Source organism: Meriones unguiculatus, chromosome 1 (genome assembly GCF_030254825.1).
Source record: "Meriones unguiculatus strain TT.TT164.6M chromosome 1, Bangor_MerUng_6.1, whole genome shotgun sequence".
NCBI lineage: Eukaryota > Metazoa > Chordata > Mammalia > Rodentia > Muridae > Meriones > Meriones unguiculatus.
In genome coordinates this window covers 33,584,695-33,604,672 of record NC_083349.1, presented here as the reverse complement: position 1 = coordinate 33,604,672, position 19,978 = coordinate 33,584,695, and the positions used below count along the sequence as shown (strand labels likewise).

The following is a 19,978-nucleotide window of genomic DNA, read 5'->3' as shown; positions in this document are numbered from 1 at the left end:
TATATATATATATATATACACACAGTAAAACAAATGAGTGCATTTAAACTGGCTTTATTATCCTAACTTAATTCTGTTAGTTTAATTTGTAAACTTTGGAGATATATAGTTATTTTTAACAGCTTCCCAATCTAGGTTGTTACTGTTACTAACAAACATATTGAAGTGAACATTTTCCTCAGGTTCAGCACAATGCCAAGAGAACAGAGTTGGAGCTACCCGTGATAGTGTCTGTCAGCTCAGCACTCATGATGCTGAGGCAAAGGGGACTCAAAGTCCACATAGCCTGAGCTGCGCAGGCCCTGTCTCACAAAAATAAAAAGTGGTAGAATTTAATTCTGACGTTTAGTTCAACCAAAAGTATAATATCTTAAATTACGAATTTCAGCAGCTATATTGGATTTTCACTTTCTTAAACTTTTTAGTTACTAAGTTTTGGCATAATTCAGGTAACTTTGAGATCTTATTTATGGTTTAATGAACAAAATATGAAACTGTTTTGTAAAAGTTAATTTGCCACTCAGGGAAAGTGCTTTAATGTATTTCTTTATCTCTTCAGTTGCATTTGAGTGTTTCACTGAGCTCTGGTAGAGAAGAAGCTAAAGATTCAGGACACCGTGGAGGACTAATTCCCCTTCATTCTTTAAATCTTTTGCTGAAAAGTATTGGTGCCACCCTAACCGATGTTCAAGATGTCGTTTTTAAGTACGTTTAATACTTACATCTATAAACTGATGAGTTGATTTAAAATTTTTGTGACTGTGAAAGGTATATTGAAAATTATAGGTAAAATGTGGGTTCTGTCTTTAGGTGGGTTATAATCAGAATAACACCAAGTATTTTATCTGCCCTTAATGACTAAGCTATGAATAATTTTTAAGGAATTTTCTTAAGAAAAAGAGATGTTGAATATCCAGCTTTATGTACTTTAGAAACTCTGGCCTGATAACGATCCCTCAAAAGAAGGGGGTGCTTAAGAGGTGTGGTTTCTGGCAGGTGGGGCTTTCAGGTCCGCAAGAGTGTGTGACCAAACAGTACAGTAAAGGGAGCCATTCAAATGAATATATTTAATTACAATAGGAGCATTGATTTTTAGGCTAGATGCATTGAAACACATATCTAGTCCCAGCACTCAAGAGGCTAAGGTAGAACAATGACTTGAATTCAGGAATTCAAGATGAACATGTATGACCTAGTGAGAGCTCATCTCACAAGCAGGCAAAAACCCAATTTGTACTTAAAACTAATGGAGTATATGCCTATTGATTCAAAGTCTGAGTAGAGACTACTTTAAAAAAGAAAGTCTTCGTAGGTACTATGTTTTAGCATGCCTGCTTATTAAGAGCATGAGAATCAGAGGCAGCTCTGACTCTAACTAGGAAACAGTCAAAATCAAGAACACAGCATCGAAATAAGGGAAACTCTATCTTCCTGTTCTCTTGGTCAGAAAAAAGCACCCTCTAGTTAGAGCATCAGTTGTTGCCTCTGCTTTCATCCCAGAAGGAAGAGCTGCAGCCATCTGAAGTCTGGCCATTCCCAGGCAGCCCTGCAGCATGTCAAACATGTTCTTTGGGCATCCCCCCACCCCGCCCTTGGGAGTCTTTATAGGGCAAAGTTGGGAAATAGTTCCACTAGGCCATGACTGAGATCTTTGTCTTGGTCTTTGGCGATTTTCTTTAAAGGATAAGAGTTATAGACTTTATCAGGTTTTTAGAAAATTTCTTTGAGTAGAATATGCCAAGAATTACATAGGATGAATGTATTCGGACAGATCTGGAGAAGAAAATTCTAAAGAAAAGAAAACCAGTCATCAATAATTAAAATATAATTTTCTCCCTCCATTCATGCATGTCTATATATATATAAATATGTAAATTTTTTTTTCAGGCTTGCCTTTTTTGAACTCAACTACCAGTTCCAGACAACATCTGAACTGCAATCTGAAGTAATAAGACACTATTCCAAACAGGTCAGTGTGAGATTGTGTTACAAAGGAATAGAGATGTAAACTAGTGAAACCTTGTATCTGTCCATGCATGTATAATATAGATTTCTCTGGAAAGCAAATAGCAAGTTACAAGAATTTAAACTTGTGTTTTTTTCCTTTACAGATTTATTCATATGAACTTAAGCCCAACCACCATTTCAACTTTTTGTTCTTGTTCTTAAAACAAAACAAAATTAAAAAACACTATTAGAGTTTTTTCTGAATCAGTGTGATTAAAAATACATAAATTTTTATAACATGTTTCATATTTCTTGAAACTGTCAGCCACTGATGAACGCATTTTTACTGTGAAGTTGTTGAGTCAATAGACAATAGCATACCTTGTCTCTGTGGATCTTTTCAAGTCTAGAAATATTCCTGTATCTCCGGATTTAGACTTGGGTTCTGGGTGGGCATCCCACTTTTGCCATGCATTTTGTGACACTGAAATCTGTAAGATTGTGATAGTAGTTAACTCAGAAGTCATGGAACACTGAAAACTTTTTCTATATTCTAGAGACTATAATCTAGATTTCATTTTATCTCTTCCAAATTGCTTTTCAAAAATTAAGTAAGTATTAGTAGGCTTTTGGAAATGACCCAGTCATTGAAGTGCTTGCTTTGCAAACTTGGTGACCTGATTTGAGCCCCAGAACCCATGTGAAAATGCTAAGTATGCTAGTACATACTAGCAGTCCCAGCACTGAGTGGTCAGAGACCAGAGCACTGGGGTTTGCATGCTATCACTCTAGGCTGATTAGACCAATAGTGTTCTTCAAGATGATACCTCAAGAGTTCAGCCTCAAGGCAGGCTGAAATCTGCCTTCCACAGTTACCAACACACAGTATGCACCTCCACACACATTACACAAATATGCACTTTTAATAATTATATTTCTAAATGAATTGTGATAAAGGGGCTGGAGAGTACCTGCTACTCTTCCTAAGGACTGGAGCTTGATTCTCAAGACCCACATGGTGGCCCACAGGTTTTTTTCTTCTGTTCCAGAGAGTCTGACCCCTTCTTCTTGTCTCTGAAGACACTGCATGCATGTGACACACCAACATATATGCAGGCAATGCAACTGTGCTCATAAAATAAAATGAAAAACAAAAAGAATAGTGATAGGTTTGGGTCTTAAAATCTGTAGTAATGATGTTATCCTGAGTAAATTGGATGTGTATATTAAGTAATCTATAAGCATAGTATCTCATGATGTTGACTGATACTCATATTTCATTCTTAGGCTATTAAGCAAATGTATGTACTCATTCTTGGACTTGATGTTTTGGGAAATCCCTTTGGCTTAATTAGAGAATTTTCAGAAGGAGTAGAAGCATTCTTTTATGAGCCTTACCAGGTAAAATATTTACTTGTATTATGTAATGGATAATATAAAATAATGTTTTCTTAATGTATAATACATTCCTGTTGTTAACTTGACCTGTACATGTAAACAACTTTTTTAATTAAATTTTTATTTTTTATATTAATTACAGTTTATTCACTTTGTATCCCAGCTGTAGCCTCCTCCCTCCTTCCCTCCCAAATCCACCCTCCCTCCCCCATCTCCTCCTATGGCCCTCACCAAGTCCACGGATAGGGGAGGTCCTGTTCCACTTCCATCTGACCCTAGCTTATCTGGTCTCAACAGGACTGGCTGCATTGTCCTCCTCTGTGGCCTGGCAAGGCTGCTCCCCCATCAGGAGGAGGCAGTCAAAGAGCTAACCACATGAGTTCATGTCAGAGACCGTCCCTGTTCTCCTTACTAGGGAACCCACTTGGATACTGAGCTGCCATGGGCTACATCTGAGCAGGGGTTCTAGGTGATCTCCATGAATGGTCCTTGGTTGTACTATCAGTCTCAGAAAAGACCCCTGGGCCCAGATTATTTTGTTCTGTTGCTCTCCTTGTGGAGCTCCTGTCCTCTCCAGGTCTTACTATCTCCCCCTTCTTTCATAAGATGCCTTGCACTCTGCCCAAAGTTTGGCTATGAGTCTTAGCATCTGCTTTGATACAATGCTGGGCAGTGTCTTTCAGAGGCCCTCTGTAGTAGGCTCCTGTCCTGTTTCCTGTTTTCTCCTTCTTCCAATGTCCGTCCCATTTGCCTTTCTGAGTGAGAATTGATCATCTTACCCAGGGTCCTCCTTCTAGCTAGCGCAGCTTCTTTAGGTGTACAGATAGATTTTTGTAGGTTTATCCTATATTATATGTCTAGTATCCATTTATAAGTGAGTATATACCGTATGTCTTTCTGTTTCTGGGATACCTCACTCAGGATGATCTTTTCTAGTTCCCACCATTTGCCTGCAAATTCCATGAATTCCTTGTTTTTCATTGCTGAGTAGTATTCCATTGTGTAAATGTAACATAATTTCTGTATCCATTCCTCAACTGAGGAGCATCTGGGTTGTTCCCAGGTTCTGGGTTGTTCCCAGGTACTGGCTATTACGAATAAAGCTGCTATGAACATGGTTGAACAAATATCCTTGTTGTATACTTGAACATCTTTTGGATATATGCCTAGGAGTGGTATAGCTGGATCTTGAGGAAGCGCTATTCCTAATTGTCTGAGAAAGCACCAGACTGATTTCCAAAGTGATTGTACATTCCCACCAGCAATGGAGGAAGGTTCCCCTTTCTCCACATCCTCTCCAGCATGTGTTGTCAATTGAGTTTTTGATCTTAGCCATTCTGATGGGTGTAAAGTGAAATATCAGGGTCATTTTGATTTGCATCTCCCTGATGACTAAGGACGCTGAGCAATTCCTTAAGTGTTCCTCTACCATTCTGTATTCCTGTACAGGTAATTCTCTGTTTAGTTCTGTACCCATTTTTTAATTGAATTACTTGATTTGTTGCTTTTTATCTTCTTGAGTTCTTTATATATTCTGGATATTAGCCCTCTGTCAGATATAGAGTTGGTTAAGAGTAAACAACTTTTAAGAGACTCAAAAATTACTCTGATCTTAGTAGAGGAATTTCTACTTCTTCCTTCAAAATTTCAACCTAAGATTTTGTTACGATTTCCCTATTTTAAGTGTTGGTGTAGAGTAAAAACAGTGAGCACATTTCAGGAAGTAGGAAAAGGAACCTCACTGAATATGGTAATTTTGTTTTGCACAATAGTATGTAATCATAAAAACAACCAGACATCTGGCATCCTGCAAAGCAGTTTTAATAGGGAATAGAAAAGAAGCATTCTACATCTCTTTATACTTTTCATAAACACATGTGGAGTTTTCATACTTTACTTATGAAATGCATAACAAAAACAACATAGAATTCTTTTTTGTTGTGTACATTGTGATTTAAAAATTAGAAGTGATAAGAGTTTTAAGTTATTAAGAACACTATAAATGTGCATACTTCTGTCATTAAAGTTAGCAGTAAGTAAGGAGCAAAGTTCTGTTCTCCTTTCTTCATCTCAGACAAGTTCTCTTTTACCCTTTACACTTTGAATATCGTGAAATTACCCTGACAACTGAGTGTTTTGTTGGCATCATTTCCATTATTCTTCCAGTTTTTATCACTTTCCATGTATCAGTGAGTTCGTCCTTTTAATACCACTCTTTTTGTCCCCTTAGGGGGCTATCCAGGGTCCTGAAGAGTTTGTGGAGGGAATGGCACTAGGATTGAAAGCACTAGTTGGCGGAGCCGTTGGTAAGCAGTAGAAAGCTGAGCAGCACTGCCAGACAGCAATGACAGCTGAGCCTTTACTTAATATAATACTCTCTTTGTTAGGTGGACTAGCTGGTGCTGCCTCCAAAATCACCAGTGCTATGGCTAAAGGGGTAGCAGCCATGACAATGGATGAAGACTACCAGCAGAAGAGAAGAGAAGCAATGAATAAGCAACCAGCGGGTCTTCGAGAAGGCATCACTCGTGGAGGAAAAGGCCTTGTTTCTGTAAGAACCTTCATGGGGTTATGAACATGTAAAGGTTAGCTTTTAAATCAACATTTTATGAATAAAGAAACAGACATGTAAGTTTACTTATATTACTACTGAACATTGTAATGTGGCATATAAAATATTTCAGTGATCCCCAAAAGCATTCTATTTAAATGAAACGCTTAGGAAATAACTATGCTAATTATTGTGATCTAGTGAAAGAAAGAACTCTACATTTTTTGTTTGTTTGTTTGTTTGTTTGTTTGTTTATTGAAGCAAAATGGTCTCCTAAGTATCTTATGGAAATATAACTTTTCAATTGTGCTTTTCCTCCAGGGTTTTGTAAGTGGCATCACAGGGATTGTTACAAAACCAATTAAAGGCAAGTATAGTTGCTTTGGCTGTCATAGCTCATAAGTTGCTTCCATTTTCAATTGTTGTAATTGCTTGAACTGGTTGTTTTTTCTAGGTGCTCAAAAGGAAGGAGCAGCTGGCTTCCTCAAAGGTGTGGGAAAAGGTTTAGTTGGAGCCGTGGCCAGGCCAACAGGTGGCATCATAGACATGGCGAGCAGCACCTTTCAGGGAATCAAAAGGTAAAAACTTTGTGAGTGACAGATTAGTAACATTCTAACGCCATCAAGTGTATCTACTGTTGGTTTGCAGGCTCCTACTCATGAACACGATGGGATGGCAGATTGCATATGACTTCCTAATTTTGATTCTTGCTAAGCTGCTCTCATTATGTGACTTCAGCGTTGTAGAGTTCTTTTGTCATCTGCTTCCAGCAGCTGTTGTCAAGAATGGTTTGGCCAGCTAAGCTTTTACTCAGCTAAAATACATCAATGTGTGCTGTGTGTGTTGGTTTTAAATTAGCAAATTCTCCCTGCTTTTGAGAAATAAAAAAAAATGTCACCATTCTTTAGATGACATTGCATTTGCCTTTCCCCTACGTTTATGATCTCACTTTAAGATCTGTTACATTCATTTTTCTCTCTTCATTGTTTGTTTCTGGCTTTGTACAAGTCAGAATGAAAGTAGGGAAAGGGGATTTGTTTCTCCTCCCTGTAGTTTTGGCTTCATAAAAATATCATTTTGAGCCGTAATTTTACAAGATGCTCAGAAGTCTGAAATCCAAGAAATGCAAAATGTGTAGCAAGCTATGCAGACTTCTCGCAGAGCTGCTAGATTTGCCCCCCCAACCCCCAAGGGAAAGCCTTGCCATTCTGTATCTACCTTCATTACCTTCAAGAATCAAGGACAAAGTAAACATTTTAGAAGGAGTAGTAAAGGCCAAGAACTACTAGGGGATGTCCTTATGAAAAAACACTTCAGATCAAAGAGTTGGTTATAAGAATTGAAGGTAAAATAATCAATTAGTGGCTAAATATAATTGACCCATATAGAAACAACATTGGAACTTAGTATAAAGTAATAAAATGTGATTTGGAAAAGGAACAATTACCATGAAGTAGTTAATTGATAAGGTGTATTTGCTTATTTATGAGATGGAATTAACTTTAGAAAAAAGTTTTTGAGAATCAAATAATTAGCAAATAATCAAAACTCCAGAAGATAAAAATTTTGAATGTAGAGCCAGCTATGGTGGCACAAACCTGTAATCCCAGCACTCAGGGAGGCAGAGGCAGGCAGAGTTTGAGGCCAGCCTGGGTCTACAAAACAAGTCCAGGACAGCCAAGGCTATACAGAGAAACCCTGTTTCGAAAAACAAAACAAACAAACAAAAAATTGAATGTGTTGTTCATTTCAGTTTCTCAACTTTTACAAAGCAAAGCTGATAAAATTATAAGAACTTTCCATATATATATATATATATATATATATATAAAATGAAAATTTTTTAACATTTTTTTATCTTTGATGCAACAGGAAGATAAAACTGAGTAAATGGGTAATTGAGACATACTAATGAGTTGTTGGCTACACACACACAGGGGATTATTTATGTATTTCTATAATATCAATTACAGAGTATTCTTGTCACTCAAGAAATCAGCACTGAACATAATGGTAGGGCTCCACTTCTTACACATTGTACACTTTAGTAGGAAAGTAAAGTAAGTAGCTGATAAATAACGTATGATATGTTAATTGCTAAAAAAAAATTCTGTGATGGTAAAAGCAGATAGAGTTAGGGATGTGGCTCAATGTAGAGTGATTGTTAAACCCTAGGTTCAGCCCCCAATTCTGATGAACTAAAAAGAAGGAAGGACACATTAGGAAAAAGAAGGCTAACCAAAGTGGTAGTGGGAAAGTTCTGTTTTCCTTTCTTCCTTCCTTTTTATTTTTCAAAGAGTAGGTGTAAAGGAGGTTAGGCTCCTTGCTCAGTACAGGGCACAACCAGACACCAAGTTCTCAGTGCAAAGGATATCTATAACCCTGGAGGGGTAAACTGCAGAGAGGCTGCCTCTGGGTCAGACAAATAGCAAGCAGCAGCAGCAGGTGTTTTTTTATAGCAGTGGGGAGGAATCTGTGCTAGAGCAAGTTTGTAAATTCTTATTGAACAAGTTAGCCAGTATAGCCAAATAATGAATTTTGATAGTTGGACCTTGGTGTTTCAGGAATGAGTCAGTGTCCAAACACCAGAATGAACCTTGGGGACTAGCTTTAGGGATGTAATCTAATGGTTTTTAGCAAGGGAGAAAGAAGGGTAAAGGGCAAAACCTTCGATGCCATGTTTGCCATGTTTGGGTCTGCTGGAGAGCCCTTCAGTAAGAGACAGTTTGTTCTGATAAGAGTGACCATAGTTCAGGACTACTGATTGAAATTACCCTGGATATCATGTGCCACTGTGACAACAATAAGTTTTTAATAGTGAGAAAACAAAGCAAATTAGAAATCAAGATGCTGTCAAATACATTGTGTTTGTTGGGAAGGTAAATTACAAAACAGTGAAGAAATCTGTTACAGGCTTCCTCGTGCTGTCTGGTGACATCCGTAGTTTTGGGGATATTTTTGTTTTGTTGGTTGGTTTTTGTATTGATGGAAGCTAGTAACTTGCTAGTAATGGATTTTAAAAGTATTGAATAGTCACAGGATGTTAGGTCAAGCAGGAGTGGGCAGTAACATAGCCCGAGATAATTTGGGTATGGTCTGCAGCATATTAATTCTCCATAATCATGAACTTCAGCCATCTGGCCTTGTAGAATTCTTTTTTTGTTTTTAAACAGGAAAATACTCTCTTTGTGATGAAATAATATTTTGACTATAAACATTAGAAATATATGACATAAGATAAAAATGCTCACTTAACTAACATGATTTTTTTTACTGTTTTCAGATCACTGTTATAAAGACTCTTCACTTGTAGATATAAGTGCTAGTGTTTTTATGTTCTTTGATAATTTTATACATAAATATAATACATTCTAATTATTCTCTTTTCCCACCATCTTTCATCTCCATCCATCCCTATCAGCCTTCCTTAACCTCTTTCACATATTCATGACTTTAGATTCCAGTGTGTGATCAGTTTATTTAAATCAAGACCATCTGTGACTGTTGGGTTGGGACTATTTTAACTCAGTAGATACACAATCCCCTTTCCCTGAATCTATCCATAGGAAATGGCAATAAGGAGGAGGGACCCCGTCCCCTTCTATCCTTGCCTGGCTGTTGATAAGCTCATTCCTGTGCAGATCCAATGCTGTCCCATCGTTTTGAGAGGATGTCAGCTTTTTCTTAAGACTCTTGGGGATTTTTAAGCCAGAGGAGGCACGTGAGCTGGGGCTGCATTAAGAACTTACAGGCAGATCCGAGGATGAAATGGACTACTTGACTGTAATCCAGACAGATGGTAGCAAGTTGACCGTTACAGTGCTAAGAACCATGAAAAGAGATCCTATCCTCTACTTGTGTGTTTTGCTTGTGTGTTAATGAGCCAGGAAGAATGGGAATCATGAGTCTAACCCCAAAGTTAGACTCTATGAACATGCTGGGAAAGTTGTGAGAACAAAAGAATTGAAAGATGTCTTGTAAATTTATTGAGCTTTAAATTTCTTTTACACACCCAGATGGAAAAGCCGAGTAAATTATTTAGTGTGAGAGTCTGGAGTTTAGGAGAGAGGTCCCAAGCTACCATTAAAGGTTTGAGTTTAGGCCCTGTAATGCAATGTTTATAACAGACTGCTTAGAGATTAAAAATAGGAAAGAGGAAATAAGGAATAGTGCTACCTCAAGAGCCAACTTACCACTCCTACACATATACCTGAAAGATGCTCAACAGTACAACAAGGACATTTGCTCAGCTATGTTCATAACAGCTTTATTCATAATTGCCAGAGTCTGAAAACAACCTAGATATCTCTCAGCCAAGAAATGGGTATAGAAATTGTACATTTATACAATGGAATACTACTCAGCAATAAAAAATAAGGAAATCGTGAAATTTGCAGGAAATGGATGGAATTAGTTGTACGTTTATATGCAATGGTAGGAAATAATGTAGAGGGATACCTTCCATAGTGCATTATGTGTCCTGACTACTGTAACAAATTACCAACCCTGGGGACAAAAGTAATCTCTTTTTCTCACAATTCTGTTCCTTTGGAGGGAAGATTTTGCCTGAAGAATCTTGAGGTCCTAGTGCCTGGTAGTATTCCTTGCTTCTTAGCTGTACTGTTTCATTTTCTGCTGTCATCTTCATATTCCTTTCTCCTTTGTGTGTCTGGTATCTCTCTTCCATTTATAAGGACACTTTTGGTGGCATTTAGAGTACACCTGTATTATTCCCTTACTTTGCAGTCCTTTAATCACACTGTAGACTGTGCACTCGTCCTGGAGACGAGTCTGTGGAGCCATCATCCAGACATTATGGAGGCCTTCCCCATTTTCCACAGGTTAACATTTTGTGAACTATAGTATAATGTGACAAAAGGGACATTGGCTGAGTCTGATAGAATTCAGATTTCCGCAGTTTGACATATTAATTTACTTATATGTGTACAAATTATGCATGCTTTTGTGATTCTTGTGGTTTGATGTATCTACAGCTATAGTTAAGATATCAAATAGTTCTGATACAAAAAAATCCCTCCTGTTTCTTTTTATGCTTGCATAAGAACTACCTGTAAACCCTTTTCAAATTCTGTGTTGGGCTGGTTGTTCCTTTATTGTTGAGTTGTAATTCTTTTTTTTAATTTTTTTATTAATTACAATTTTTTACTTTGTATCCCACCTCTTAGCTTCCTCCCTCCTCCCTTCCCAATCCTACCTTCCCTCCCTCATCTCCAGTCCACTGACAGGGGAGATATTCCTCTCCTTCCTTCTGATCCTACTCTATCAAGTCTCATCAGAGCTGCATTGTCTTCCTCTGTGCCCTGGTAAGGCTGCACCCCCTGATGGGGAGGTGATCAAAGAACAGGCCAATCAGATCATGTCAGAGACAGTCCCTGTTCTCCTTACTAGGGAACCCACTGGGAACTGAACTGCCATGGGCTACATCTGTGCAGGGGTTCTAGGTTATCTCTATGCTGGTCCTTGGTTGTAGTATTAGTCTCAGAAAAGACCCCTGGACCTAGATTTTTTGGTTCTGTTGCTCTCCTTGTGGAGCTCCTGTCCTCTCCAGGTCTTACTATCTCCCCCTTCTTTCATAAGATTCCCTGCACTCTGCCTAAAGTTTGGCTATGAGTCTCAGCATCTGCTTTGATACCCTGCTAGGTAGAGTCTTTCAGAGGCCCTCTGTGTTAGGCTTCTATCCTGTTCCCTGTTTTCTCCCTCTTCACATGTCCATCCTTTCTGAATGTCCATCCTTTCCTCCCTCTTCACATGTCCATTCCTTTCTGAATGAGCATGGAGCATCTTACCCAGAGTCCGCCTTCTTGGTTAGTTTCTTTGGGTGTACAGATTTTAATATGTTTATCCTATATTATATGTCTAATAACCACTTATGAGTGAGTATATACCCTGTGTGTCTTTCTGCTTCTGGGATACCTCACTCAGGATGATCTTTTCTAGTTCCCACCATTTGCCTACAAATTTCATGATTTCCTTGTTTTTTATTGCTGAGTAGTATTCCACTGTATATATGTAACACAATTTCTGTATCCATTCCTCAACTGAGGGCCATCTGGGTTGTTTCCAGCTTCTGACTATTACAAATTGGTACAAACATGGTTGAGTAAATGTCCTTATTGTATGCTTGAGCATCTTTTGGATATATGCCTAGGAGTGGAATAGCTGGGTCTTCAGGCAGCACTATTCCTAATTGCCTGAGAAAGCACCAGATTGATTTCCAAAGTGATTATACAAGTGTACATTTCCACCAGCAATGGAGGAGGGTTCCCCTTTCTCCACAACCTCTCCAGCATGTGTTGTCACTTGAGTTTTTATCTTAGCCATTCTGGTGGGTGTAAAATGAAATCCCAGAGTCATTTTGACTAAGGACAATGAGCATTTCTTTAAGTGTTTCTCTGCCATTCAATATTCCTCTATTGAGAGTTCTCTGTTTAGCTCTGTACCCCATTTTTTAATTGGATTACTTGATTTGTTGCTGTTTAACTTCTTGAGTTCTTTATATATACTGGATATTAGCCCTCTGTCAGATATAGCGTTGGTGAAGATTCTTTCCCAGTATGTAGGCAGTCATTTTGTTTTGACAACAATATCCTTTGCTTTATAGAAACTTTTCGGTTTCATGAGGTCCCATTTATTAATTGTTGCTCTTAGAGCCTGTGCTGTTGGTGTTCTGTTCAGAAAGTTGTCTCCTGTGCCAATAAGTTCTAGGCTGTTCCCCACTTTTCATTCTAACAGATTTAGTGTGTCTGGTTTTATATTGAGGTCTTTGATCCACTCGGACTTTAGTTTTGTGCAGGGTGTTAAGTATGGATCTATTTGCATTTTTCTACATGTAGACATCTGGTTAGACCAGCACCATTTGTTGAAGATGCTATCTTTTTTCCATTGTATGGTTTTGGCGTCTGTCAAAAATCAGGTGTCCATAAGTGTGTGGTTTATATCAGGGTCTTCTATTTGTATATATTCTGGAAACATACTATAAAAGTCGTCACCTTGAAGTAGACATTACATGCAGCAATTTTTTCTTTATTATTCTATAGCCATCACTAACAAATCCCCTTTTTTATCATCCCCAAAAGAAACCTCATGTTTGTTAGCAGTCACTCACCATTTCCATCTCCTCTTAGCATTAACCATCACAATTTCCTTTTTGTGTGTGGATTTGCCTGTTTTGGATAGTGTATGTAAATTGATTTGTACAATTTGGAGCCTTTTGTGGCTGGTTTCTTTTACCCAGCATGTTTTCAAAGTTCATTTATGATGTAGCAAAAAGGAGAGCTTCCCTTTTATTGCTGAGTAATATTTTATTATTTGGATATATAACTGTATTAGCTTCATTTTTTTTTTTTTTTTGCTATGATAAAATACCATTCCCAAGAGCAATTTATAGAAGTAATTGTTTTGTCATACAGTCCCAGAGGTTTACAATGGTTTCACAGTTCCAGTCTGTTAATGGTGGGGAGGTCGTGGCAACAGATGGCAGAAGTAGGAAGTTGGCTGATCAGATTTCTAACCACAAGGAGAAAACAGAATATGAATTGGACATGTAACAAGTCTATAAGCTCTGAAAGACTAGTCCCTGTGACACACTTCCTGGAAGCCATTCCACATCCCTGAAGTTTCATGCCCCTCCCCCACAACCAGTAGTGGGGGAGCTCAGGACCACGTGTTCAAATTCATGATCTTAAGGGAGACATTTTTCATTTAAACCATCTTTGGTTACCTGTTCATCAGCAGATGAATATTTAAGTTTTGTTCATTTTTAAGACTGCGACTTATGGTCACATGTATTGGGTACATACTTTTAGTTCCAGTGCTTTGGAGGCAGAGGACAGTTTGAGGTGACCTGGCCTAGTGAGTTTCAGTAATACCATGTCTGGAGGGGGAAAACAATGAATGATAGAGAGAGAGAGAGAGAGAGAGAGAGAGAGAGAGAGAGAGAGAGATGGATGGATAGATAGATAGATAGATAGATAGATAGATAGAATGAGCCCTGTTACTCATATGCACTAAAAATATGTGCAGCTTTCTCTGGACAAATGGTGTGTATTTTGAATTTTCTATATTATTTTCTAATAATCATTTTCCACTCCCTCTTTTAAACATTGTATGACAGAGATTCTCATTCTTTGTATAAAGCAGCTACTCAACACTCCCTTCTCACAAAAGCCTTTGACCCCAGCTGGCTACCCTCAGATGCCTAGGTGAAGATGGCCAACCATTTGTGAGCTTGATTGTGTAGGTGGCAGTAACAGCCAGAGGTAAAAGAATAGGGCTGAATAAGTTTGAAAAGCAAGAGGGAACAAATGAGGAAAGTACCGGTTACTCATTCGTTGGATTAGGTGTCCCCTCCCCAAAGTGGCATCCCTGTCCAAACAAGTTATTGTATATAATAATGTATTCATTCCATTGGGGAATAGCTAAATATATTTATATTTAGCTATATTTTATATCAGATTATGAAATATATTTTATATTATATTTTCAAATAAGACAAATCCATCTCTTCACCTAGTGACTGCCTTCTTTTCCTAAACCTCTATAAAATAGTCCTGACAAAAGCAACGTAAGGATGGAAGAGTTTGTTTGGCTCATGTCAGTACACACTTAAAATGCAGAGACATTTCGTAACCAGTAAAGAACAGAATTTCTTACTTTTTTTCACCCTGATGTTCTTTGTTAGAGTTTTTTTTTTTTTTTATTTTGTCTAGTTCTGGTCTTCCTCAGCTGTGCTCATTCTGCCTGTTTTTTATTGGATATAAAGTATCTAATTGAGGTTTTAAGTTACATCTGCTTAATTGCATATGATGGTGAACATCTGTGTGGGTTTTTGTCTTTGTTTTCTGTTTTTCGAGATAGGGTTTCTCTGTTGTAGCCTTAGCTGTCCTAGACTAGCTTTGTAGACCAGGCTGGCCTCAAACTCACAGCAATCTGCCTGCCTCTGCCTCTCTGAGTGCTAGGATTACAGTTACGCACCACAACACCTGGCCATCTCTGTGGGTTTTGGTCACATGTGTATCTCCCACTTAAAGCAAAACAAAATCTTTTTTCTGATCATCATCACAAAGGAAGTCCAAGGGCATTGATTGACAGATTTTTTAATATAGTTTTTTTCCTAGGAAATTTCTTTATGTCATAAAAGCATTTAAAAATAGAGAAGTTACGTGGTGTTCTTATTTATCTGAGATTACTTTAGTTTATTATTTGTATTAGTATTTAAGTATTTTATACTATTTTAAGAAGTTTTTGATGTTATTAATTGAAGTGGAACTTCATTACTTCTTTTCCTTCAGCCCTCCCCAGCTACCTTCCCACAAGCTCTTCCCATGCCTCAAGTTGATAGCCTTCTTTGTCTTTTATTATGTTTATTACATGCGTATATATACAAATAAATATAACTCACTCAGTTATCTGTGTTCTGTGGTATTGAGCTGAGCACTCTGTGTGGGCAACCAGTAGGGACTCATCCCTGGAAGAGGTTACTTCTCCTCCTCTATGCGGTCACCAGCTGTTTGTCGCTCTTTGTGTATGAGTGGGACCCTGAGAAGTTTTCCCTTTCCACATTAACATGTTCAATGATACTATATAGTCTTGTTTTTAATGGCCATTTCTAGGACAGACTGTCTCACAGTCGACTTCATGATATTCTGGCTCTTAATATCCTTTCCATGTCTTCTTTCATGATGTTTCCTGGGCCATAAGTGCAGGATTTTGAGAATTTTTAAAATTAAGTTTATATATATATATATATATACATATATATATATATATGGTAAGTTATATATATATATGTGTGTATATGTATTATTTTTGTTTTAGAGCTACAGAGACTTTTGAAGTTGAAAGTCTGAGACCTCCCCGGTTTTTTAATGAAGATGGAGTTATCAGACCTTACAGGTTGCGGGATGGTTCAGGAAATCAAATGTTACAGGTAAGTGAAGGAATGTCTTACTACAAACTAAGTTCAAATCTCACAACTTAGGGTATTTTAAAATAGTTACACAATACCTAAAAATAGATTAGGCTTTTATTTATCTTATTTAGCTTTATTTATACTTTTATTTACTTAGGCTTTAAAGTATATCTGTTTACTATAAGATTTTTTTTTCTTTTTTACAGGCATCAAAAAGTTTGATATGAAAACTCTTAATGCATGACTTTGCAAGTAAAAGCCAACAGTAGATTTTAGTCTTAAAGTTTTACAAACTCTGCAGCTGTTTCAGAATTTTGAATATAAAGAAAAGATTATGTATAGGTAACTTAGGAATGTCAGTCAGTCTAATCTTTTCATAGACTATTCTTGGTTCTTCTTTGGGTATCCTAGATCTGGCAAAAGCCGATGTGTGCCTTCATGCCATTTAGAGTTGATAGCACATATTCAGCTAGTTAGGTTGCTTCTGTTTGGGGTACTTCCTCTATTCTTTCATACCACTACTAGCTTTTATATTAAATATAATCTTCATTTCTAATTTATTCATTAAGGGAGGGAAAATAAAGCTCAGTAACTCTGCCACTGCTGATCATCCATGGTTCTTAAGCATTCTTTGAGGATGCTCATATTAGTATGTGTGGGATTTGTTGCACTAGTAGTATCTTCTGGTAAAGAAATACAATTTGGGAGACAATAGATAGTCTGAAGCTGGAATGGCTTGTCAGTTTAGACAACTTTGTCACTTGATAACTCAAGTTTTAAAACTTAGATTATGTAGAAGTAATAATTCATATCCCAGGCTATCCCATTGTAAGATTGTTACTGTGGTTTTGGTAAAGAAAAATAAGCCATTTATTTGAAAATAAGAAGTCAGCATTTTTATAGGTTCGAAAATATTCCTGATAATAATAAACTGTTGAAACATGGAACTTCTCAAGTTTAAAATAACCAGGATAAAAATTTTAAACTTTAAATATTTTACTACTGCATATAGAGTATATATTATTGCATTAAATATGCTTTACCTCTCCTCTGGTTCATCTGTTCAGTATATTAAAATGTAACCATAGCATTGAAGTACAGTAACTTTTACCTTGATTTTTAAGTCTTATTAAGGTGCCAGAATACTTGCAAATTGAGATACAGTGGGCAGCCTCTTGGGAGGGTGTACCTAAGAGACATGTTCTGCAAGCTCTGCTAGGAGAGCCTTACTCTTGACAGCCAGAAAAGTTTTAACTGTTACCTCTGGCCAGTCCAGCTGAAGCATTTCCACCCAATATCTGCCTGCCCTTTTTAGAGAAAAATTAACATCCTTTTTGCTATACTGAAAGCTGAATGGTTTTCAAAATATAGTTAAAAAATAAGGATATTTCTCAATCTATTTGCTATAAAATAGGAATTTGTAGTGAGGAGAATTTAGAAACATACTATCCTCGTTATCTAGGAACATATTATGCTTAGTTTTTCTTGGTTGATAATTGGATTTCAGTGGCTAGAAAGTTCATTCCACACCTTAATTGCTTTCTTTGGAATTTAAAACCATGAATTTCAAAAAAAAACAAAACAAAAAGACTTTTCAGTGCACCAGTCTCTGCTAATCATTCTGTCTCAGGAAATAAAATCTCATGATCTTTGTCAGTTTTGTGTATTTTTGAGCAAGAGTGTCAAACACACTAGTAACTTGAATACTTACATGAATTCATAAAATGTCTTGGTATGTTTACAGTTAGCATTGTTTGTTTATATATGTAAAAAGTTGCTGTTCTGATAATAATAGTGCTTTTCTAAAAAGAAACTGCTATATTTTTAGTACACTTGTTAAAATATAATGTAATAAAAATGCAAAATAAAATGGTAGAGTTCTTTTCTTCTATAGCAAGCAAGAACCTCTAAATTCAGTCCTGAGCACTACATAAGCCAGGTGTGGTGGTACATGCCTGTATAATCCAGCAGTTGGGAAATGGAGGCAGGAGGATCAGAATTTCAAGGTCATCTTAAAACTACATAGCAAGTATGAGGTCAGCCTGGGATAATGAGACCCTGTCTGAAAAGATAGAAATGTAATCTGCCTAGATTTCACCTAAATTATTTACTGAGAGTGCTTTATAAAACGTTTGTTACTTCCTACTTTCTAATGTCTCTGCCTTTTTTCTTTTTCTACAAAAAGGTTATCTGTGTTGACTAAATTCTATATGCTTATACATAGTAAATATAAAATATGTTCATTTATGTCATTCTATCTAAAAAGTAGGATATTAGTTCAGTGCTTCTTAGTAGGCAATTAAGTAACTTGTAAGGAAGTAGAAAAGTCACTATATTCCTAAAACACCTTATTGATACACGGAACCATGTCTGACATGAATGTGTATATGGAAGTCACTTTTAGGTTTTTTAAGTTAAAAGTATTATATCCACAGTTACAGGATGAAATCACAGATGAAAACTCTGTTTTAAAGTTACTAAACCACCTTAACATTTCATGATTTTAATGTTTTCCCTGCAGTTTTTCATACTTAACTAACCTTTATGCTTCTTTTTCCTTTGCCATGCTTTCAGAAAATTCAGGTCTACAGGGAATGGATTATGACTCACAGTTACAGTAGTGATGAGGAGGAAGAGTCTTAGTCAGACGTTAAGTGTTAAAGTTCATATGCTGCTTATAATTTTACTTGGAATGTTTGTTTATCTGCTATCATTACACCAATATGTTCATTTTTATGGAAGTTAAGCACTGTTTCGTTATAAAATGTTTTTATGAACATCATGATAAAGCAAAGTAATTATTTTATTTACACACAGAAAATGTATTTATCAAAGTGTAGAGTATATCATATATTATAAATTTGCTTTTATGTATCTTAGCTTTGTATCCCACAGTTTGTCGTTAAGACCTGAAGTTAGATTCAAATATAGTTTTAATGTTCATGACTTCTACTCTAAATCATCTGCATATTTGTTAGCAAAACACCTTTTATAAAATAAAAATGTTATGTGAAATTCTGGGCTGTAATGTATTACTATTGTTTAAAGAAAAAAGAATTGACAGGAGAAAGAATAGGAATACCATTCAAGGTTTTATATATATATTTAGCACTTAAAGGTATTTTTGTCAAAAATTTTTTCATAATAAACTTGCATTATTTGAAGCTGTGTGGATTTTTTTCTATTCCATAATCATCTAAGTTAAATTATTATATAAAAATTTATGATTTGTCATAGAAGAATTAGCTATACATGTAATCTAAAGTCTTTAATAGTTATTTTATTATTATTTATTTTCTTCTGAAACAGTTAACAAAATTGATTAAGCAGTTGGATTAGCTAACTTACATATCCATATATTATATCTCTATTGAAATATTATGAATTTATTCAAGATAATAGAATTTATATACTAAATTATAAATTTAAACATATTTTTGAATGTTGTGAAGAAAGGGTATCTTTGTCTCTGAGTTTTACAAGCAAACTTTGGGCACTGAATTTTTTTTTTTAATTTCAAACAGATAAATATAATTCTTTTTCCATCCTTTGCTAGTATATTAGCTGTGCTAAAAACAGCAGAAACCAAATGCCCTAAAAAGGTGAATAATTATTAGTGGTTGTGATAAATAATTATGACTACTATATCTTTAAAAATCAATAAAATAATAAGGAATATTTAACATACACTAAACACTTTGAATTCTATTGAACTTACATGTGGTGTTAATATTTTTTAGTTTTTCAGATCATTATTTGATTTCTGTATTTAACTTGTGTGTGTATTGAGCTTTCCATTCCTATAAACAATTTTCTCCTGTGTTCTTTAAATACGGCCATCCTACAACAGCAGAGAAGGGCAGATAGCCATAATCACTTCTTTGGAAATGTCTCTCAACCAAGGTGTATATAGCTAGACCTAAAAATAAGCATCTGTCAAAAAATTTGGATTTTTTTTTAAATACAGCAATTCTCTTGAAAATCAAAATAGTGACTATAAAATAATGGCTATGCTATCACACTGAATTTCTCACACACCTACTACTTTGCAAACTATGGCCAATATCACAAAGCTGCCTCTTCTGCTGGAAGAGCTTGTACGTGGTGTGCATAGAGGAGGGGAAGTGGAAAACAATCTTCGTTTTTGGTGG

The 19,978-nt window shown here is 36.3% G+C and overlaps 1 protein-coding gene across 3 annotated transcripts in view; it reads left to right on the top strand.

The window, feature by feature from the left end:
- Positions 1 to 19,978, top strand: part of Vps13a (vacuolar protein sorting 13 homolog A) — a 185,885-nt gene that overhangs the window by 146,704 nt on the left and 19,203 nt on the right. The window contains exons 61-69 of one of the 3 annotated variants that reach the window (XM_060387175.1): positions 560 to 705; positions 1,888 to 1,969; positions 3,235 to 3,348; positions 5,576 to 5,651; positions 5,733 to 5,896; positions 6,218 to 6,263; positions 6,351 to 6,474; positions 15,734 to 15,845; positions 18,402 to 18,991. In XM_060387175.1, coding sequence (XP_060243158.1) covers positions 560 to 705; positions 1,888 to 1,969; positions 3,235 to 3,348; positions 5,576 to 5,651; positions 5,733 to 5,896; positions 6,218 to 6,263; positions 6,351 to 6,474; positions 15,734 to 15,845; positions 18,402 to 18,470 — 933 coding nt within the window. In that variant the 3' untranslated portion in view covers positions 18,471 to 18,991. Of the gene's footprint in view, positions 1 to 559; positions 706 to 1,887; positions 1,970 to 3,234; positions 3,349 to 5,575; positions 5,652 to 5,732; positions 5,897 to 6,217; positions 6,264 to 6,350; positions 6,475 to 15,733; positions 15,846 to 16,033; positions 18,992 to 19,978 lie in introns of those variants that run through there. The other 2 variants (XM_060387176.1, XM_060387172.1) reach the window with 2 other exon arrangements.